Source organism: Hyperolius riggenbachi, chromosome 3 (genome assembly GCF_040937935.1).
Source record: "Hyperolius riggenbachi isolate aHypRig1 chromosome 3, aHypRig1.pri, whole genome shotgun sequence".
NCBI lineage: Eukaryota > Metazoa > Chordata > Amphibia > Anura > Hyperoliidae > Hyperolius > Hyperolius riggenbachi.
This window is the reverse complement of record NC_090648.1, coordinates 499,034,241-499,057,674: the sequence shown is the minus strand read 5'-3', so window position 1 is coordinate 499,057,674 and position 23,434 is coordinate 499,034,241. Positions and strand designations below refer to the sequence as shown.

Below are 23,434 nucleotides of genomic sequence, written 5' to 3'. Positions count from 1 at the left end.
ACATCACATCACTGAGGTGTATACATATAGTGTAATGTGTATGAGTGGATAACACAGGCAGATACTATCACCCATCACATCACTGAGGTGTCTACATACAGTGTAATGTGTATGAGGGGATAACACAGGCAGATATCACCCATCACATCACTGAGGTGTATACATATAGTGTAATGTGTATGAGGGGATAATACAGGCAGATACTATCACCCATCACATCACTGATGTCTCTACATATAGTGTAATGTGTATGAGGGGATAATACAGGCAGATACTATCACCCATCACATCACTGAGGCGTCTACATACAGTGTAATGTGTATGAGGGGATAACACAGGCAGATACTATCACCCATCACATCACTGATGTCTCTACATATAGTGTAATGTGTATGAGGGGATAATACAGGCAGATACTATTACCCATCACATCACTGATGTCTCTACATATAGTGTAATGTGTATGAGGGGATAATACAGGCAGATACTATCACCCATCACATCACTGAGGTGTCTACATACAGTGTATGAGGGGATAACACATGCAGATACTATCACCTATCGCATCACTGATGTCTCTACATACTGTACAGTGCATTGTGTATGAGGGGACCCCTTGGTATAGCAGGCAGATACTGTTACCTATCACATCACTGATCTATGTACTTGGCTGGATAGTGTAATGGTTAAGGGCTCTGCCTCTGACACGGGAGACCTGGGTTCAAATCTTGGCTCTGCCTGTTCAGGTTGCCTGCACCTATTCAGTGAGGAGTTTCTTGGGCAAGTCTCCTTAACACTGCTACTGCCTACTGAGTGCGCTCTAGTGGCTGCCTCGCAAGTGCTTTGAGTCCGACAGGAGAAAGGCGCTATACAAATACTGCCATTATTATTATTATTATTATTACTATTACTTACAATGAATACTGGCAGGCTGACCCCCCCCCCCCCCCCCCCTTTAATGCAGATTTTGGCATTTAACGTGTGTTATGTCCTCACGTTGCAGGTGACAGGATGGGCACCCCGGTCCGGATGCTCAGCGCGTCTCCCAACTGGTACTGCAGCCGTGCCAGCGATGCCGCCGGAGGCCTGTTTGGCTATGCGGCCCGTAATTCTGTATATCTGATGCGAATAAGCCCCCAGGAGCCGGAGTTCTATGGTAAGATCCTATTTATTATTGTGGCAGCTGCATGGATATTTCATGTATAGATCTGGAGGCAAAATATAAATATTATTTTCTACATAGTCTGGATCTCACTCACAATGGGGGTTAATCACAAAAGTTATTTGTCTTTATCTAAACGTACCCATACATCAGGCGACTTGGCGGGCGATCGACCATCCGATTCCATAATAATTATTGAATCGGATAAAAATCGGTGCCCCCAAGTGTATGCCTGATCAACCGTACAACCAATTTCAGTAACTAACACAAAAAACAAACTACTTATGTTTTTTTTGCTTGTTGGGAGTTTAAAAGGTGTGTTATTGATTAGGTGTGTAAATATCTCCTGTGAGAAAATAGTCATTTGAAAAGGGGCCCTTATCTTTTTTTATTTTATGAATTTATTCGTATTTTATCTTTATCTTATAGATGATCTCTCCTTGTAGTTGAGAAATAAAATAAGGTAGGTTAGAAGAATATGGAGGCTGCCATATTTATTTCCTTTGAAACAATACCAGTTGCCTGGCAGCCCTGCTGATCTATTTGGCTGCAGTAGTGTTTGAATCTCAAACCCGAAACAAGCATGCAGCTAATCTTGTCAGATCTGACAATAATGTCAGAAACCTCTGATCTGCTGCATGCTTGTTCCGGGTCTATGGCTAAAAGTATTAGTGGCAGAGGATCAGCAGGGCTGCCAGGCAACTGGTATTGCTTAACAGGAAAAAAATGGCAGCCTCCATATAACTCTTACTATGGTTGTCCTTTAAAGAAAACCTGTAACGACAAAAAGTTCTCCTAGGGGGTACTCCCCTCGGTAGGGGGAAGCCTCCGGATTCTATTGAGACTTCCCCCGTCCTCCTCGGTCCCACGACGGTCTCAGTCTGCCCCTCTGAACAGCGGGGATGTAAATATTTACCTTCCCGGCTCCAGCGCAGGCACAGTATCGGCTCTACACTCTGAGATAGGCGGAAATAGCCGATCGCTGCCGGCCTGCTCTACTGCGCAGGCGCAAGTCTCCTGTCCCTGCGTAGTAGAGCGGACCTGACAGAGATCGGCTATTTCCGTCTATCTCTGTGCGGGGAGCCGCAACAGCGCCACCCGCTGGAGCCAGGTAAGGTAAATCTAGCAAGCCTTGTCAGGCTTGTCGAGCGTGGATTGCAGGAGACTTCGGGGGAGCCAGTGCTGGACTGCCTGCAGCTACAGGGGAGGGGAAAGCCTCATTGGAACCCTGAGGCTTCCCCCTCCTGAAGTGAGTACCCCCCAGGGGAACTTTTTTTTTTTTGTTACAGGTTCACTTTAAGTCTTGTGAATCGACCCCAATGTCCCCAGCTTAGAAAGAGTTAAATGGAGTACAGTTTGGGGGAAAAATAGAATAATTGTACTTACAGTTAGGTGCGCAAACTCACAGCCAGCTGCATATTGACATGGACAGGTCATTTTTAATAACCCCGTGATCTTGTGCATTGCCTTGTTTTGCTATTTCTGTAGAATGAGTGTAAATGTTTTGTTTCTCTGCATCAGGTGAGCTGGCTGGACACACGGAGCGGGTATGCGGCTTCGCCTTTTCCCACTACTCTGGCCAGTCCCACCTCTGCGCCAGCTGCTCTGACGATGGAAGCGTGAAGGTGTGGGACGTCCACACACAGAGCACCGTGACAGAACACAAGCTCCATCGGGTACGTGCGTCACACAACGGGAACAGCAGGACTCGCAGGGGGTTTGGAGGCGCACGTTTACTCAAGGAGCATAGGAGGCCATTGTTGGAAACAGTTTATTGGGGTTTTTTGTTTCTGATCTGGGTCAGAACGGGAGAGAGCATTCAGGAAAAAGGGTGATGCTTAAAGGACATCTGGGGTGACACGTGACATGATGAGATAGACATGTGTATGTGCAGTGCCAAGCGCACACATAACTATGCTGTGTTCCTTTTTTTCATTCTCTGCCTGAAAGAGTTAAAAATCCAGTGTGCAAGTGACAGTTTCTGTCTGGGTCGGACTATAGCGTAACCCTCACTGATAAGGAATTGCAACACTTTCCTAGCAGTAAGTGACTTCTGAGAGCAGGAAAGAGATAACAGGATCAATAGTTCATAGATTTTAGCTCTGGCATACTTCAACGAATGTGTCATTGAGAAGAGGCCATGAAACAGTAAAAACTTAAAAAGTAGATTTAAATATAAATAAACCTGTGAGATAACTAAAAGTCATTTTTAGAAGGACAGATACAATTGTTTACCTCATTAGTTTATTTTCACCTCGGATGTCCTTTAATCAAAGAAAACAGAGAAGGTATGTTCAAAACAAGTAAACTTTATTAAAGTAAACCTGAGATGGCAGGGGGAAAAAAAAAATACATACCTGGGGCTTCCTCCCGCCCCCTCCATCCTTCTGCGCTGTCTGGATTGGCTGCAATTGGCCCTGGTAATTCCTCTCGGGCGTACTGTGCTTGCACGGCTCGGCCACGCATGTGCTCCCATGACTGGTAACGTTCTGCGCCTGTGCAGTACGCTCACGGCCATGGGAGCGTGACAGGGGAGGGTGTGCCGCTGGACTGCGCCTGTGCCGACTGGCCTTGACCGGAGGATTTTACGGGGCCAATTGCGGACTATCCAGATAGAGCAGAAGGATGGCGAGAGAGCGATCGACCTGGAGGAAGCCCCAGGCATCTATATCACCCCCCCTTTAACATACACCACAAAAAAATTTCCAAGCTGCCATTTTCAAGGCAGCCAAATATGCCGTATTATTGCGATGTAGATAAAAATTGATGTACAATGGTGACGACGCTAGTCCATTTCTGACCTCAGCAGGTTCTTTATCAAGCTTTTAGACATTGGAATATGTTATTCTTGCAAATGTATATAGTACAGGTTAGAAGTCTTAAAGTGCCAGGAGTGTGGAAGACGCAGTATACAGTATATGCAAATACGAACCAGTGTCGTTGTACATCAATTTTTATGTTTATTGGTATCATACAGTATATTTGGCTGACTTTTAAATGGGAGCTTGGAACTTTTTTGGTGTATGTTAATAAAGTTTACCTGTTTTAAACTGACCCTTTTTGGGGGGGCATTCACTCTAGGGCGATTAGTGGCCGTTTACCGCCAATCGTTGGCTATCGCTAGCACTTTTAAGAGCAGAAGTGCAATCGCCGGTGATTCCCAGTAAACACAGTGCATGCAGCAATTTTTTTTCCGTGATTTTTAGAGCAATTGCAATGTTACAAAAACCACAAATCTCGATTGGGAAAATGTACAGTAAAAAATACGCGTTTCTCTCGGAAGAGAAAAACAGCACAAAAAACCGCTAGTGAGTTTGCTAGCGTTTTGCGATGCCCAGTGTGAATGGGCCCTTAAAGGAAACATCCAGGCTAAAAAATAAACAAAAATCAACTTACCTCAGGCTTCCTCCAGCCCCTGGCAGCCGTACTGTGCCCTCGCCTCAGAATGGGGAAAACAAATATGCCCTTTGAACGCTTCTCAGCATGTCATTTCCTGTGTTCTGTAAGCCCCTCCCACTTCCTCTGGGATAAAGCAGAAAGTCAACATGATGCTTTTGTTCCCGCACAGAACACGATTTCTGCCATACACTGGTCTCCCCTGGTGAAGGACCTGCTGGTGACCGGGGACGAGAAGGGGATTGTGGTCTGCTTCTGGAGTAACCGCAATGATGGACAGCAGTTCTTTCCCGAGCCGAGGACAATCTTCTGCCTCTCCTGCTCCCCGCACCAGGAGGATCTGGTGGCCGTGGGGTAAGTTCTATGCCGATCACCTTTCCCCAAATTACATTGTCAGTAAAATCAATAAACGGGCTTTCTGTCTTTTTAAAGCGGATCCGAGAAGAAAAACTAACTATAACAAGTAACTTGTCTATATATCTTAACTAAAGTTTAGTTAAGTTGGCTAGTAGCCTCCTTTTCCTCCTCCCTGCCCAGACTGAGCTCCCATAAGCCCTTGCTACAGTGCCAAGGCACTCTAAACAGCTGTGGGCGAGGCTTGTTTAGTTAATAGGAAATTAGACTATTAACCACCTTGGCGGTAATGACAAGCTCAGCTCGTCCATTACCGCCGCGGTGGATTGCTCAGCCCCTGGAGGGTCTTTCTGCACTAAATTTTCAGAGGGGGTGCAGCTAGCACTTGGCTACCTACATCACCCCTCCGATCGCCGCCAGCCCGCTCTGATACCCCCTGATCGATGCTGTTTTTGCTTACCCAATAACCCAAACCCCCATACTCACCACCCGCCAGCCTCTCCAAAGCCTCCAGGGGTCGCTATGGCGGCGATCGGAACTGCGCATGACGTCATGTCCGATCATCGCCATAGCAACACCTGAAGCTGTGGCGGAAGTCTCGGCCATCGCGGGATCTCGGCCAGGTAAATATCGCCGGCAGCGAGTGGAGGGGGGGGGGGGGGGATAGTGCCGGAGGTCTTGGGGGAGAGTGTAGCTAGCCTAGTGCTAGCTACACTAATAAAAAAAACCTTTTTTTTTTTTTTTTTTTTTTTTTAAAAGGCACCCGCGGCTGCATGTAATAATTGTAACGCCAGGGTGGTTAAAACAAAACAAAAAAAGTATTTGGCTTGAGGAATGCCCTATAAATTATATGAAAGGAACATAATTGTGCAATGAGTAAAAGTTTATCTCAGATCCACTTTAACACTACAGGTGAAACTCTAAAAATTAGAAAATTGTGCTAAAGTCCATTTATTTCAGTAATTCTACTTAAAAGATGAAACTATAGATGAAAATATATGAAATAGACTTATTACATGCAGAGCAAGATATTTCAAGCCTTTTATTTGTTATAATTTTGATGATTAAGGCTTACAGCTTATGAGAACCCCAAAATCAAAATCTCAGACCATTAGAATATTGTGAAAATGTTTAATATTCTAGACTCGGTGTCAGACTCTAACCGGCTAATTCATCCAAAACACCTGCAAAGGGTTCCTATTTCATATATTAGTTTCACCTTTTAAAGAGAACCTGAACTGAAAATTAAGTTAGAATAACCATAAACCGGTCATACTTACCTCCCGTATAGTCTACTCCTCAATCTCTTTCTCCTCTACTGCATCCTGTTTGTCCACTGTGATCAATGGAATTCTCCGTCCTCCATTTTAAAAATGGTGATTACCCTGTAACAGCTTCCGGGTCACTGTTAAATTGTAATGTCGCCCACTTGAGGCATAGGGAAACATGGACATTACCTTGCTCATCAGTTTTCCTTTTAGTTATAACTGACAGCAACTGGTATATTTCACTTCATTTCACAAAATCTTGTCAGAACTGCAAGGAATCGTTGTAAGAAGAAAATGGTGAGCTTCTGAGAGGAACTGTTGGCAAGGTAAGTATGTAATATTCATTTGCAGGTACATCATGTGTTTATTTTAAATAATTTTACTTAGCTCAGGTTCAGTTTAAGTTAAATTGCTAAAATGAATGGACTTTTGCGCAATATTCTAATTTTTCAAGTTACACCTGTAAATAATCCAGACTTTTTAGTCACTTCTTGTAACTGATGCTGGCCATACACGTATAGATTTTAAAGAGTACCTCCAGTATAAAAGGGGATTTTGGGGGTTAATAGTACCTGGTACACACCATGCAACTTCCTGTCAGAGTGACGGTTCAATCGATTATTTCCGACAGGTCTGATCTGTTTTCCGGTCGTTTTTCTTATCGATTTTGTATGGAAGTGATCGAACAATCAATCAGAAAAACGATCGGACCTGTTGGAAATAATCGATTTGACCCATCTGTCTGATGGAAAATTGCATGGTGTGTACCGAGCATTACAAACCTGGGAGCGGGCTGCAATGGGTAGAAGAAGAAGTGCACAGGACTGCCAGCTAGGGTCACTCCGGAGTGCTCAAAGCCCAAAGTAGTTCCAGCAACTGAAATGTTTGTACAGATAGAAGCAGCTGGGCACATCCAGTAAAAACAGACCTTTAATATAAATCCATTAAAATGCAGTACATGCGAGCAAAGCAGCAGTCAGCCAAGGAATGAGAGGGGACAAGCATTAACAAGAAACGTCAACAGCTGTTTCGCACTCTCCACAGGAGCGCTTCCTCAGGACAATGAGCCCCCCTTAGATCACCCCCTAAATACTCACATGATCGCATGCAGGTGGCCAGAAGGAGGAGGATGCCAAGACGGAACGCACCCACACCCACCGCATCCAAAACTTCCGGGACGCTAACTGCGTTCCAACAAACCGGAAGAGGCGGGGCGGAAGTGACGCAAGCACACCTGGTCTAAAGGGAGCGTGCGCCGTTGGCGCCACGCTACATAGAGCACTAGGCTAGCTACATGGAAGCCCCACCCATCCTGTTCCCCACATGAATGGCCAAAATGCAGAGGGAACGCCCAGCGTAAAACCCCCTATCAGGGCAGGCGCACCTACGTCACGCCCGCCCGTCTCTATGGGAACAAAGCGTCCCTAACTACCTGCACGGGCTAATACAGAAAACTGACAGAGAAGCGGGAGCTGGGAGCGGGCTGCGGTAATGCAGGCGGAAGTTTCCGCAGAAAAATGGCAGACTTCAGAATCATGCCGTGACTGCACTGCAGAGGAGAGGTATGGAGTGTCACCTGTGTCCGAATTACATTGGATCGGGTAAGGAATTACCGTATTTTTCAGTATATAAGATGCTCCGGGCTATAAGTCGCATCTAGGTTTATAGGGCAAAAACCAGGGGAAAAAAAATATACTAAACCTGGTGTGTCCATGGTCCAGGAGCGTCTTGTAGTTGTTCTCCCCTAATTATTGTGTGTCCCGTTTGTCCTCCACTTCTGCCCCCTGTATATCCTCCATCCCCCTCCCATATGTAGTGTCCTTCCCCCTTCCCTGTGTGCCCTTCTCTGCCCTGTGTATACCGGTAACTATCAGAAGCAGCAGTTTGGCTCTCCTCTCTTGCACTGCCCTTCTAGTGCTGGCTTCTGCTGATGACATTATCAGCAGAAGCCAACATTAGACACGCAGTGAAATAGGCCTGTGATTGCCGCTGTAGCCGTGGATCCCCAGTCCCCAGATCTCCCTCCCACTCCCTCCGATCCCAGGTGTTTTTTCTGCTCACTTCAGAACACACCACAAACATTTTGCAGTGAAGCACATGCCAGCAGTAAACATGTCGCCACCCATGACAAATTATCTGGGCAGCACTGTGGTCTAGTGGTTAGCACTCTCGGCTTCCATCACTGGATTCCCGGTTCGAGGCCAGTGCTGTATGTTCTCCCTGTGTCTTTGTGGGTTTCCTCCAGGCACTCGGGTTTCCTCCCATATCCCAAATAAACATACAGATCAGTTAATTTGCTTCCCCCCTATATTTGCATAAAAACTGGCCCTAGGCCAGTGATGGCTAACCTTGGCACTCCAGCTGTGATAAAACTACTAATCCCATCATGCCTCTGCCTCCCCGAGTTACGCTTAGAGCTGTCAGAGTATTGCAATGCCTCATGGGACTTGTAGTTTCACCACAGCTGGAGTGCCAAGGTTAGCCATCACTGCCCTAGACTATGATCCATACATATGACTGATAGGGATTAGATTGTGAGCTCCTCTGAGGGACAGTTAAGTCACATGACTGTACTCTCTACAGCGCAGTGGAATATGTCAGTGCTATATAAATAATAATGTATAAAATGTGTCTGTTCTGCTTCTCCTCCCTCCCAGGTACAAGGACGGCATGATTGTCCTCATTGATATCAGCCGCAGGGGAGAAGTGGTGCATCGCTTGCGTGGACATGATGAGGAGATCCACTGCCTGGTATGGTGCCCACATGCCCAAGAGGAAGAGCTGCATCAAAAGCTGGAGGACAGCCCAGGTATGGCAAGTCAACGGCCACTCCGATAGTATAAACTTACCCACAACTGGATGAATGGAGAGGTCTCTGTGTGTTGTGTTGTCTTCTCTCATTTCTCCAGTTTCTTCTGCGCTCTATGCATTCATGCAGATCCTGGTTTTACACTTGAGGTGTGCTTTTGCGGTGCGATGCCCCACACCTGCAATGCACAAAGTCACAAACCTGTACGCCAACCGGGTTATATGCATAGCACCGATTCTCGCCCAATAATCCCCGTCGTATTCCTGTCGCTCCGCACATGCGCACTGCTTAGTGCAGCCGGTAGAGCAGTTATGGTTACCTGTTCCGGACGGCTTCTTCTCTTCCTCCATCGGCGGCGCTGAACTTCTGACCGGTCTTCTGGGTCCCGATCACATGATATGACAGAGAGGTGATGAATAAGATCTATACGAGGATTGCCTGTGCCCAAAAAGTACATAAAATAGTAAAAAAAAAAAAAAAAAAAAGGAAAAAAAAAAAAAAAAAAATATATATATATATATATATATATATATATATATATATATATATATATATATATATATATATATATATATATATATATATATATATATATATATATACATACATACATAGTCTTAGCCATCTGGCACTTTTAGTTGTTCGATTGATCTGAAGAAGTGGATTAGCCCCATGAAACTTGTAGCTTAAAGGGACCCTTAACGGAGTATAAATAAAGTTTCACTTACCCGGGTCTCCCCCCCCCCCAACCCCCTGCAGACGTGCTGTGCCCGTGCCGTCACTCACCGATCATCCGGTACCCCGCCGTGGCTCAGTTTCGTTTTTAGCAGTGCGCCTGCGCGGCTGTGGCCGTGCGTCCTCAATTGCGCTCCTGTCTCTGTCGCTTTCTTGCACCTGCGCAGTACGTGTACTACGTACGTACGTGTAGTACTATGTATGTATGCGTATTGCGCAGGCGCAAGACGGCTACAGGAGCGGGAGCGAGATCGAATACGCATGCGGCCAGAGCCATGCAGGTGCACAGCTCAGCAACTGATCAGTCACCGAAAACGAAACTGAGCCACGGCGGGGGTACCGGACAATCGGTGAGTGACTGCGAGGGTACAGGACGCCTGCAGGGAGCTGGGGGAATCCCCAGGTAAGAGAAACTTTTTTTTTTTTTTTTTTACACTCTAATGTTCCCTTTAACCACTTAAAGAGAGTCTGAAGCGAGAATAAATCTCGCTTCAGACCTCATAAATAGCAGGGGCACGTGTGCCCCTGCTAAAAGGCCGCTATAGCGCGGCTTAACGGGGGTCCCTTCACCCCCAAATCCCCCTCGATACACCCGGGGAGCGCTTCCTGGTTGGGGCAGGGCTAACCGCCGCAGCCCTGCCCCACGCGCGTCTGTCAGCGCGTATCTCCGCCTCTCCCCCGCCCCTCTCAGTCTTCCTTCACTGAGAGGGGCGGGGGAGAGGCGGCGATGCGCCGCTGACAGACGCGACTGGAGGCAGGGCTGCAGCCGTTAGCCCTGCCTCCAGGAAGGGAAATTCTGCGACCTTTCTACGACACACTTTTGCGGGGGGTGGGTTGGGGGTGAAGGGACCCCCGTTTAGCCGCGGGATAGCGGCGTTTTAGCAGGGGCATGAGCTCTGAAGCGAGATTTATTCTCGCTTCAGAGTCTCTTTAAGGACTGCAGTCATAAAACCCCTTAAGGACCAGAGCCTTTTTTTCCATTCGGACCACTGCAGCTTTCACGGTTTATTGCTCAGTCATACAACCTACCACCTAAATGAATTTTACCTCCTTTTCTTGTCACTAATACAGCTTTCTTTTGGTGCTATTTGATTGCTGCTGCGAGTTTTACTTTTTATTATATTCATCAAAAAAGACATGAATTTTGTCAAAAAAATGACTTTTTTAACTTTCTGTGCTGACATTTTTCAAATAAAGTAAAATTTCCTATACATTTGAGCGCGAAAGTTATTCTGCTACATGTCTTTGATAAAAAAAAAAAACCATTCAGTGTATATTTATTGGATTGGGTAAAAGTTATAGCGTTTACAAACTATGGTGCAAAAAGTGAATTTTCCCATTTTCAAGCATCTCTGACTTTTCTGCGCACCTGTCAGGTTTCATGAGGGGCTAAAATTCCAGGATAGTACAAATACCCCCCAAATGACCCTATTTTGGAAAGAAGACATCCCAAAGTATTCAGTGAGAGGCATGGTGAGTTCATTGAAGATTTTATTTTTTGTCACAAGTTAGCGGAAAATGACACTTTGTGACAGAAAAAAAAAAAAAAAAAAGTTTCCATTTCTTCTAACTTGCGACAAAAAAAAAATGAAATCTGCCACGGACTCACTATGCTCCTCTCTGAATACCTTGAAGTGTCTACTTTCCAAAATGGGGTCATTTGTGGGGTGTGTTCACTGTCCTGGCATTTTGGGGGGTGCCTAATTGTAAGCACCCCTGTAAAGCCTAAAGATGCTCATTGGACTTTGGGCCCCTTAGCGCAGTTAGGCTGCAAAAAAGTGCCACACGTGGTATTGCCGTACTCAGGAGAAGTAGTATAATGTGTTTTGGGGTGTATTTTTACACATACCCATGCTGGGTGGGAGAAATATCTCCGTAAATGACAATTTTTTTATTTTTTTTTACACACAATTGTCAATTTATAGAGATATTTCTCCCACTCAGCATGGGTATGTGGAAAAATACACCCCAAAACACATTATACTACTTCTCCTGAGTACGGCGATACCACATGTGTGGCACTTTTTTGCACCCTAACTGCGCTCAGGGGCCCAAAGTCCAATGAGCACCTTTAGGATTTCACAGGTCATTTTGAGAAATTTCGTTTCAAGACTGCTCCTCACGGTTTAGGACCCCTAAAATGCCAGGGCAGTATAGGAATCCCACAAATTACCCTATTTTAGAAAGAAGACACCCCAAGGTATTCCGTTAGGAGGATGGTGAGTTCATAGAAGATTTTTTTTTTTTGTCACAAGTTAGTGGAAATTGATTTTAATTGTTTGTTTTTTTTCACAAAGTGTCATTTTCCGCTAACTTGTGACAAAAAATAAAATCTATGAACTCACCATACTCCTAACGGAATACCTTGGGGTGTCTTCTTTCTAAAATGGGGTCATTTGTGGGGTTCCTATACTGCCCTGGCATTTTAGGGGCCCTAAACCGTGAGGAGTAGTCTTGAAACGAAATTTCTCAAAATGACCTGTGAAATCCTAAAGGTACTCATAGGACTTTGGGCCCCTTAGCAGGGCCGGATTTCAGCCTAGCCAACATAGGCTGGGGCCTAGGGCGCCTGAAAGAGCAAGGGCGAATTTCACCCTTGTAGAAACTGCTTGACTGCAGTATATTCCTGTCTGTGTGCTTTGGAGAGTGTCCTGTGCAGTCAGCCAGACCGATCCGCGGCCGCCCTGCTTCTGAGTTTGCCACACACATAGCTGAGGGCGGCCACGGACAGGGTCGGGGGTAGTGTTGTCCGGATCATGAACGATTCGGATCTTTGATCCGAATCTATTTTGTGAGTCGAATCATCCGAATCATCAAAATGAGTGATTCGGATCGAAAAAGGGGCGGGGCAAGGAGCGACACGCCCCCTCTCAGCGGGCAGCGGGGTCCTGGAAGCAGAGCAGGGATGGATCGCTCTGTTGGATGGGAGGCAGCCTTGCAGGGAGACAGGTAGATGAGAGAGAGGGGACATGGGTGCCACTGCCAGATATGTGTAGAGCACACATACTGGCTATAACGTGCTGCCCATTATAGGCTGGCTGTTCCGTAGTGCTGCACAGTGATCACATTGGAAACTTTTGGCTCAGCTCAGCATAGCTCAGTAACTTTTGGGGAATGCTTTCTTTCACTGTGCGACGTTTGCTTTCAAAGTATACAGATAAACATATAGGTGAAATATATGTAAAGCATGTGATTGCAGCATGTGGGTATTGTGTGCAAACAAACATTTCTGCTCTCTGCTCGTCCCTCCTCCCTTCTCTGTCCACTCCCTGCCCTCTGTCCATCTTCTCCCCTTCTCTGTGTGTCCACCCCCCTCCCCTTCTCCTGTCCACAGACCTGTCCTGCTATTAATTTCACCCCCAAATGCTTCGGTAGTAAAATGATCCGAGATTCGGATCAAAGATCCGGATCTCTTCAATGATCCGATTCGAATCATCCGGATCATTGAAAAGATCCGAACTTCCCATCTCTAGTCGGGGGTTTGTAATGAGGCAGAGGGAGGTGATGACGCTGCAGGCTGGTTACAGTGACGTGTATTCCTGCAGCCTGTCGCTCCCCGAGTCCTCCCCCTCTCCTCTCTCTCTCCCTGTACGGAGCTGTGTGTATTGCAGCCCCGCCCCCTTCCTCTCCGGGCTGTTTGTCACACACAGCCTCTGCCAGGAGATTCAATGTGCACTGCAGGAGCTGCTATCAGTGGTATATATGGGGAATAGCTATCACAGGCAAGTAGCAGCACGTTAAAGTTATCTACTATCTATCAGCTGCAATAAAGATAAGAACCTACAGGAGGGAGCCAGGAGGAGGGATGGGGGCTGCTGCTGATTATTGACCGTTTTCTTCCCCCTGCATGTCCAACATAAACTCTACAGCTAAAACTGCCATTCTTTTTCTCCTTCTCTCTCTAAACTTTCCTCCCCATCACATGCTTTATTTTCCTTTCCCCTCTCTGTCATCTAGTGCTCTCTTTTCTATTCTATCTTACAGTCTGTAAATCCCTCACATTTTACAGAGTACATAGTCATGTCACTGCCTGTCCACAGAGGAGCTCACACTCTAATCCTACCATAGTCATAGTCTAATGTCCTACCATATTATTATTATGTATTTATATAGCACTGACATCTTCTGCAGCACATTACAGAGTACATAGTCATGTCACTGACTGTCCACAGAGGAGCTCACACTCTAATCCTACCCTAGTCATATCTAATGTCCTACCATATTATTATTATTATGTATTTATATAGCACTGACATCCTCTGCAGCACTTTACAGAGTACATAGTCATGTTACTGACTGTCCTCAGAGGAGCTCACAATCTAATCCTACCATAGTCCTAGTCTAATGTCCTACCATATTATTATTATGTATTTATATAGAGCTGACATGTTCTGCAGCGCTTTACAGAGTACATAGTCATGTTACTGACTGTCCTCAGAGGAGCTCACAATCTAATCCTACCATAGTCCTAGTCTAATGTCCTACCATATTATTATTATGTATTTATATAGAGCTGACATGTTCTGCAGCGCTTTACAGAGTACATAGTCATGTCACTGACTGTCCTCAGAGGAGCTTACAATCTAATCCTGCCATAATCATAGTCTAATGTCCTACCATATTATTATTATTATTTATTTATATAACACTAACATCTTCTGAAGTATGTTACAGACTACATAGCCATATGTCACTGAACCCTAATCCACAGTAATTCTATTCTCAAATTTGTAGCCTTAACCAAGCTTGCCAAAGGGCCTAGCTTTTAGGCCACATTCACAGTGGGCCTTGCATTTCCTGTGACAGCCGGAATGCAACAGATCGGGACAGCGGTGCTGCATGTTAGGCTAGCCTTGTGTCGGATACAGTGAAGTATATAGTCAATTTAAAGCATGCATCACTGTTACTGTGATTGCAAGCATTTAGTAGTAACACACTGCATGCAGTATGTTACAATACCGCAACCTGTTATACCGCAATGCACCTGCCACGTGGGCCGGAGCACCTGCGCTGTCCGCTGCGGCCCACGTGGCGGTGATTGACAGCGCCGCTTGTGCAGGCGCAGTTCAGTGCGACCTGGAGGTCGCTCTGACGTCATCGCCGGGGACCGGGAGGGAGCTGCGGCGAATGGCTGTGTGCAGAGCTGCGGCGAGGGACATGCTGGGAGCTTGGGGCTGGAGGAAGCCCCCGGTAAGTAGCACTCATTTTACATTATTTTCCCTGATGACTCCTTTAACCTCACTGAAATCATGGGGCGGCTGGAGATAGTGGGCCTAGGGCGGTAAAGACTACAAATCCGGCCCTGCCCCTTAGCGCACTTGGGGTGCAAAAAAGTGCCACACATGTGGTACCGCCGTACTCAGGAGAAGTAGTATAATGTGTTTTGGGGTGTATTTTTACACATACAGATGCTAGGTGGGAGAAATATCTCTGTAAATGACAATTATTTGATTTGTTTTACACACAATTGTCCATTTACAGAGAGATTTCTCCCACCCAGCATGGGTATGTATAAAAATACACCCCAAAACACATTAAACTACTTCTTCTGAGTACGGCGATACCACGTGTGACACTTTTTTGCAACCTAGGTGCGCTAAGGGGCCTAACGTCCTATTCACAGGTCATTTTGAGGCATTTGGATTCTAGACTACTCCTCACGGTTTAGGGCCCCTAAAATGCCAGGGCAGTATAGGAACCCCACAAGTGACCCCATTTTAGAAAGAAGACACCCCAAGGTATTCCGTTAGGGGTATGGTGAGTTCATAGAAGATTTTATTTTTTGTCACAAGTTAGTGAAAAATGACACTTTGTGAAAAAAACAATAAAAATCCAATTTCCGCTAACTTTTGACAAAAAATAAAATCTTCTATGAACTCATCATACACCTAACAGAATACCTTGGGGTGTCTTCTTTCTAGAATGGGGTCACTTGTGGGGTTCCTATACTGCCCTGGCATTTTAGGGGCCCTAAACCGTGAGGAGTAGTCTTGAACCCAAATGTCTCAAAATGACCTGTGAAATCCTAAAGGTACTCATTGGACTTTGGGCCCCTTAGCACAGTTAGGCTGCAAAAAAGTGTCACACATGTGGTATCGCCGTACTCAGAAGAAGTAGTATAATGTGTTTTGTGGTGTATTTTTACATATAACCATGCTGGGTGGGAGAAATATCTCTGTAAATGACACATTTTTGATTTTTTTTTTTACACACAATTGTCCATTTACAGAGAGATTTCTCCCACCCAGCATGGGTATGTGTAAAAATACACCACAAAACACATTATACTACTTCTCCTGAGTACGGCGGTACCACATGTGTGACACTTTTTTGCAGCCTAGGTGCGCTAAGGGGCCCATTGTCCTATTCACAGATCATTTTGAAGCATTTGTTTTCTAGACTACTCCTCGCGGTTTAGGGCCCCTAAAATGCCAGGGCAGTATAGGAACCCCACAAGTGACCCCATTTTAGAAAGAAGACACCCCAAGGTATTCCGTTAGGTGTATGGCAAGTTCATAGAAGATTTAATTTTTTGTCACAAGTTAGTGAAAAATGACACTTTGAAAAAACCAATAAAAATCCAATTTCCGCTAACTTTTGACAAAAAATAAAACCTTCTATGAACTCATCATACACCTAACAGAATACCTTGGGGTGTCTTCTTTCTAAAATGGGGTCACTTGTGGGGTTCCTATACTGCCCTGGCATTTTACGGGCCCAAAACTGTGAGTAGTCTGGAAACCAAATTTCTCAAAATGACTGTTCAGGGGTATAAGCATCTGCAAATTTTGATGACAGGTGGTCTATGAGGGGGCAAATTTTGTGGAAACGGTCATAAGCAGCGTGGCCTCTTAGATGACAGGATGTTTTGGGCCTGATCTGATGGATAGGAGTGCTAGGGGGGTGACAGGAGGTGATTGATGGGTGTCTCAGGGGGCGGTTAGAGGGGAAAATAGATGCAATCAATGCACTGGGGAGGTGATCGGAAGGGGGTCTGAGGGGGATCTGAGGGTTTGGCCGAGTGATCAGGAGCCCACACGGGGCAAATTAGGGCCTGATCTGATGGGTAGGTGTGCTAGGGGGTGACAGGAGGTGATTTATGGGTGTCTCAAGGTGTGATTAGAGGGGGGAAATAGATGCAAGCAATGCACTAGCGAGGTGATCAGGGCTGGGGTCTGAGGGCGTTCTGAGGTGTGGGCGGGTGATTGGGTGCCCGCAAGGGGCAGATTAGGGTCTAATCTGATGGGTAACAGTGACAGGTGGTGATAGGGGGTGATTGATGGGTAATTAGTGGGTGTTTAGAGGAGAGAAGAGATGTAAACACTGCACTTGGGAGGTGATCTGATGTCGGATCTGCGGGCGATCTATTGGTGTGGGTGGGTGATCAGATTGCCCGCAAGGGGCAGGTTAGGGGCTGATTGATGGGTGGCAGTGACAGGGGGTGATTGATGGGTGGCAATGACAGGGGGTGATTGATGGGTGATTGACAGGTGATCAGTGGGTTATTACAGGGAATAACAGATGTAAATATTGCACTGGCGAATTGATAAGGCGGGGGTCTGAGGGCAATCTGAGCGTGTGGGCGGGTGATTGGGTGCCCGCAAGGGTCTAATCTGATGGGTAACAGTGACAGGTGGTGATAGGGGGTGATTGATGGGTAATTAGTGGGTGTTTAGAGGAGAGAATAGATGTAAACAATGGATTTGGGAGGTGATCTGATGTCGGATCTGCGGGCGATCTATTGGTGTGGGTGGGTGATCAGATTGCCCGCAAGGGGCAGGTTAGGGGCTGATTGATGGGTGGCAGTGACAGGGGGTGATTGACGGGTGATTGACAGGTGATTGACAGGTGATCAGGGGGGATAGATGCATACAGTACACAGGGGGGGGGGAGGGTCTGGGGAGAATCTGAGGGGTGGGGGGGTGATCAGGAGGGAGCAGGGGGCAGTTTAGGGACTAAAAAAAAAAATAGCGTTGACAGATAGTGACAGGGAGTGATTGATGGGTGATTAGGGGGGTGATTGTGTGCAAACGGTGGTCTGGGGGGTGGGCAGGGGGGGGTCTGAGGGATACTGTGGGCGATCAGGGGGCAGGGGGGGGCAGATCAGTGTGTTTGGGTGCAGACTAGGGTGGCTGCAGCCTGCCCTGGTGGTCCCTCGGACACTGGGACCACCAGGGCAGGAGGCAGCCTGTATAATACACTTTGTAAACATTACAAACCGTATTATACGCTTCCTATCCGGCGATCGTCGGGTTAACAACCCGCCGGCGCTTCCGATTGGCCGGCGGGTTGACGTCGCGGGTGGGCGGAGCCTATTGCCGGCGGATGCGCGCGCATCCCAGCGCGCGATCCCCGGCCAGAGAGTGCCCCAGGACGTGACGCCAATCTGCGTTACGTGGTCCTGGGGCTGCCACTTTGCCGCCGCCAATATGAAGTAGGCGGTCGGCAAGTGGTTAAAGGGGAACTGAAGTGAGAGTGATATGGTGGCTGCCATATTTATCTCCTTTTTAAACAATACCAGTTGCCTGGCAGTCCTGCTGATCTGTTTAGCTACAATAGTGTCTGGATCGCACCAGAAACAAGCATGCAGCTAATCTTGTCAGCTCTGACAATAATGTCAGAAACACCTGATCTGCTGCATGCTTGTTCAGGGGCTATGGCTGAAAGTATTAGAGGCAGAAGATCAGCAGGAGAGCCAGGCCACTGGTATTGCTTTTAAGTAAATAAATATGGCAGTCTCCACATCTCTCTCACTTCAGTTGCCCTTTAAAGGGAACCTAAACCGAGAAGGATATGGATTTTTTCCTTTTAAAATAATACGAGTTGCCTGACTCTCCTGCTGATCCTGTGTCTCTAATACTTTTAGCCACAGCCCCTCAACAAGCAATGCAGTTTAGGTGCTCTGACTGAAGTCAGAAAGGATTAGCTGCATGCTTGTTTCAGATGTGTGATTCAGCCACTACTGCAGCTAAAGAGACCAGCAGGACTGCCATGCAACTGGTATTGTTTAAAAGGAAAAATCCATATCCCTCTCAGTTAAGGTTCCCTTTAAGCTCATATGTGCTAAATGATTGTCCAAGTCAGCTTTTGGCCTCATCCTTCAGGAGAGACAAGCCTACTACTTAAAGGGACACTTAAGTCAAACAAAAAAAATGAGTTTTACTCACCTGGGGCTTCCAATAGCCCGCTGCAGCTGTCCGGTGCCCTCGCCGTCTCCCTCCGATCCTCCTGGCCCCGCCGGCAGCCACTTCCTGTTTCGGTGACAGAAGCCGACAGGCTGGGGACGCGAGTGATTCTTCGCTTTCCTGGCCACAATATCGCTATCTATGCTGCTATAGCATATATCATATACCATATAGCAGCATAGAGGGTGCTAATGTGTCTGGGAACGCGAAGAATCACTCACGTCCCCAGCATGTCAGCTCCTGTCACCGAAACAGGAAGTAGCTGCTGGCGGGGCCAGGTGGATCAGAGGGAGACGGCGAGGGTACCGGACAGCTGCAGGGGGCTATTGGAAGCCCTAGGTGAGTAAAACTCCATTTTAAGCTGTTTTTTTTACTGTTTTATATGCCTTTTGAATGCATCCAATTCCCTTATATAAGCAACCTTAGTTATCACTGACGCCTTGCATCACGGGGGTGCTAAGTTCAATACACACATGGTGCATTATCTGCGTGGACTGGAATTATGATACTGTTTCCATTTTATCCAGTTCTCTGCTAAATAATAATAATTAAGACCTGAAATATATTTGTGTGTTTATTCCTGGCGATACTGTCGTATCCTCCGCAGCTTCCTCATATTCAGTGTGTGTTATTTTTGTTCTCATCAGTGGAGCAGAATGCGGCCAATGGAGACCTCTTGCCAGAGATGGGAAACAAAGGATGCTACTTGGCCTCGGGCAGTAAAGATCAAACCATCCGTGTCTGGAACTCCTCCACAGGAAAAGGTGAAATGCCAGAAGAATCCATGTATATTGTTATGATAGATTAAATTCAGTGTTAAAAAAAAAATGTAAAGTCATGCATCTTGGCCATAACATTGGTCTTCTATCACCATACAGAATAAATGGGATAGAGATGGGAACATCAAACTTGGAGAAGGACTTAGGAGTACTTGTAGACAACAAGTTAACCCTTTCGGGACCGGCTGCCTAACCCTCGTTAAAGGGATTGTCCAGCAAAAAAAAAAAAAAAAAAAAAGTGTTTCACTTACCTGGGGCTTCTACCAGCCCCATGCAGCCATCCTGCGCCCTCGTAGTCACTCACTGCTGCTCCGATCCCCTGCCGCCAGCTAGTTTTGTTTTTGCCGACCTCGGGTCGGTGGGCCGCATTGCATACATTTTTACGCATCCCCTCTGGTGCAGGAACATTAACATACGGTTTTACGAGTTACTGGTTCAACGCGTACATTTTTGTGCGTTGAACCACTAAGGTCGGCAAAAACCACGAGATCAGCAAAAACAAAACTAGCTGCGGAGGGGGACCGGAGCAGCAGCGAGTGACTACGAGGGCACAGGATGGCTGCACGGGGCTGGTAGAAGCCCCAGGTAAGTGAAACTCCTTTTTTATTTATTTATTTATTTTTTTCTTTTGCCCGATGTTCCCTTTAAGGATCAGGCGATTTTGCATGGGTGGCGCGTTTGGGGGGTCAGGCAGCCGGATTCCTGGTAGGGCTAAGCTGGGTATAGAGTCCCCAGTGTGGCTAGGTGTCCCCCGTATTGCAGGCAGCCTTTACTCACTTCCCAAGCTTCAGCGATGAGCCGCTGTGGACCCCTCCGCTCTGGCCGGCATTCATGCTAGTACTGCCGCTAAACTAAATCCCGGGTTGCCGCTTGATGATGTCATCAAGCCGGGACCCGATAATTACGTCAGAGCTAGCGATGCTGGCCAGTGCAGTGGGGAGCGATGATCGCCGGGGGAATGGCAGGAAAGTGAGTGGATCCTCTTCTTTACCCCCCTACCGCCGCAGCTCTAACAGTGATCACTACGATGCGCCGGCGATCATAGTGATCATGTGATCAGGAGCCACTCGCAATGGCTCCTGATCACTGAAGGGAGATGTCAGCTGTCATCACTGAGAGGAGATGTCAGCTGTCATATGACAGCTTAATCTCCCCTCTCGGGTGCGCACGATCGCTTCAGTAGTTGAAACGGCAGGTGGCGTAAATCCTACGCCGCATCAGCCTAGGGCAGCCACAAGTGCGGCATAGGATTTACCTACGGCGGTCCCGAAAGGGTTAAAAAATTGTACTCCATCCCAAGCAGCTGCAGCTAAAGCACATAAAATTTTGGGATGCATTAAAAGGGAAATAAAAACTCCTGGATGCTAGCATAATACTGCCCCTGTTTAGCTTTTTAGTAAGGCCGCATCTGGAATATGGAATTTAGTTCTGGGCACTGTATTACAGGAGGGACATTGCAGGTGCAGAGGCAAGCAACAAAACTAATTAGTTAGCATAAGAAGTTTATTAAAACACATAAAAAATATGGCCAAGGGGATGTAATCTCAGCTGTAAAACACAATGTCAACGATCCAAAAAACATAAAATAACTTCTCGGACACAGAGCCAATGTACAAGATATCAGTAATTCAATGATTGGCCCAATTGCAGGAAATATATCAAAGTGAACAGAAAAGTCAGGCATACATCAAAAGTCAGCGCAGGTTTAAAAAGTTATTGTCTGTAGGGAATGATAAATTCTTCCCCACGCTACATCAAATGCTCAGATGCTCAAATGCTTACCAGCTCCCAACAACCCACATTATAAGGTTGTAAAATGGCTCAGGTCACAGATAACGTCCGGGGAACATCAGACGTCGTGAAGATCCAGTGGACATCCGTATGGAGGTAAAGTTTCAGGAATTTATATAGGAAAACAAAAACGGCAATATCGAAGAATAACCTGTTTATTTAGATAAACTTTCTTTAAAAGGCAGTAGAAATAAAAACAATAACTCACATACGGGGCCCATAAACTGGGAACCCCGGAAGATTAGCGCGCATGTAATGGTCAATCTTAGATCAATAGACAATGGTGCCGCCTGTTACCTTCCCGACCGGTTTCGCAATCTTGCGTCGTCAGGGGAGAAAAACTTTTTCTCCCCTGATAAAGAAATGTTATCTAAATAAACGGGTTACGCTTAGATATTGCCGTTTTTGTTTTCCCATGTAAATTCCTGAAACTTTACCTCCATACGGATGTCCACAGGATCTTCACGACGTCTGATGTTCCCTGGACGTTATCTGTGACCTGAGCCATTTTACAACCTTATAATGTGGGTTGTTGGGAGCTGGTAAGCCTTTTCTTGTTTTGATGTTTGGCGGATACCTACCTCTGAGCATTTGATGTGTTGCGGTGAAGAATTTATCATTCCCTACCTACAATGACTTTTTAAACCTGACTTTGATGTATGCCTGACTTCTGAACTTTTGGACATTGTTCTTCTCGGCGGCGGTTCTATTGTTCCTTGGCGTCGATATATTTGCTATTATATAGAACAGAAAAGTAAACTGAAAAAAAACTTAAAACCAAAACAGAGTATGGTGTCATACATGAACCACTAGAAGTATGTGTCCTATATACAGACCACTCAAATTGACATTTGTCAATAGAGGAGGAAATTACATGGGTCACTTGACTCAACAAAATTAGTTAGAATGATGGAAGGTCTCACTTACCAGGAAAGGCTAGATAAACTGGACTTATTTTGTCTGCAGAAAAGACTGGCCATAAACGTATTCATTTATCTTCTTATTTATTTATTGTATTTAGACTGTAAGCCTTGGCAGGGCTTTCCCCTTCCTTAGTGTGTCCTTCTTAATTTTACTACCCCAGCAATGACACCCTCTTCATGGACTAACTCTGACTTGTTTTGCCGGGTCTCTGTAAACCGCATTTTATACCCTGATTGCATGTATAACCTTGTGCTATGTTGTATAACCGTTTGCTACCTCTCTGTCTGTCACCCCTTGTTGCAAGGTATGTATCCCTATTTATTGTCCAGCGCTGCGTGATATGTTGGCGCTTTATAAATACAATAAATAATAATAATTTATAAATCGCCAACATATTACGTAGCGCTGGACATTAGTTAAGGTTACAGACAATATTTAGGGGTGACAAACTGCAATATGACAATACAGGAATACAAGAAAGACCAGATCACACAGCACAGTATGAGTACAAGGTAATGCTTAGTCAGTCACTGGATGGAGCATGGAGATTAGGCAAGTTAGGTTCACTCAGATCCATAAGATGGGTGTACGGTGATGGAGGTGCATGATCAGGTAGGACACAAAAGGAGGACCCTGCGCAAAAGGCTTACAATCTAGAGGGAGAGGTAGGGACACGAAAGGTAGGGGTCCAGAGTTCAGCTGCGGGTTTAGAGCACTAGTGAGGGGGGGGGGGGGTAGGCCAGAGTGAAAAGATGAGTTTTGAGGGCCATCTTGAAGTTTTTGAAGGAGGGGGAAACCCAAATGGGGAGAAGTAGGGAGTTCCATAGTGTTGGAGCAACTCTTGAGAAGTCCTGGAGGTGTGCATGGGACTGGGTGATGCAGGGGGGCGGTCAGGCAAAGTTCATTGGAGGAGCGAAGTGAGCGGCTAGGTGTATACCTCTGAGTAAGATCAGAAATGTAGGTTGGACAGGTTTTGTGGACAGATTTGTAGGCCAGACATAGTACTGTATATACTCGCATATAAGCTGACC

General features: G+C 46.2%; 1 protein-coding gene across 3 annotated transcripts in view; it reads left to right on the top strand.

Annotated features, from left to right (window-relative positions):
- GEMIN5 (gem nuclear organelle associated protein 5) overlaps nucleotides 1-23,434 on the top strand; it is a 115,980-nt gene that overhangs the window by 331 nt on the left and 92,215 nt on the right. For all 3 annotated transcript variants that reach the window (XM_068278305.1, XM_068278303.1, XM_068278304.1), the window contains exons 2-6: nucleotides 1,004-1,156; nucleotides 2,684-2,838; nucleotides 4,731-4,912; nucleotides 8,838-8,989; nucleotides 19,557-19,673. In XM_068278305.1, the coding sequence (XP_068134406.1) occupies nucleotides 1,012-1,156; nucleotides 2,684-2,838; nucleotides 4,731-4,912; nucleotides 8,838-8,989; nucleotides 19,557-19,673 (751 nt within the window). In that variant the 5' untranslated portion in view covers nucleotides 1,004-1,011. The remainder of the gene's footprint in view (nucleotides 1-1,003; nucleotides 1,157-2,683; nucleotides 2,839-4,730; nucleotides 4,913-8,837; nucleotides 8,990-19,556; nucleotides 19,674-23,434) is intronic.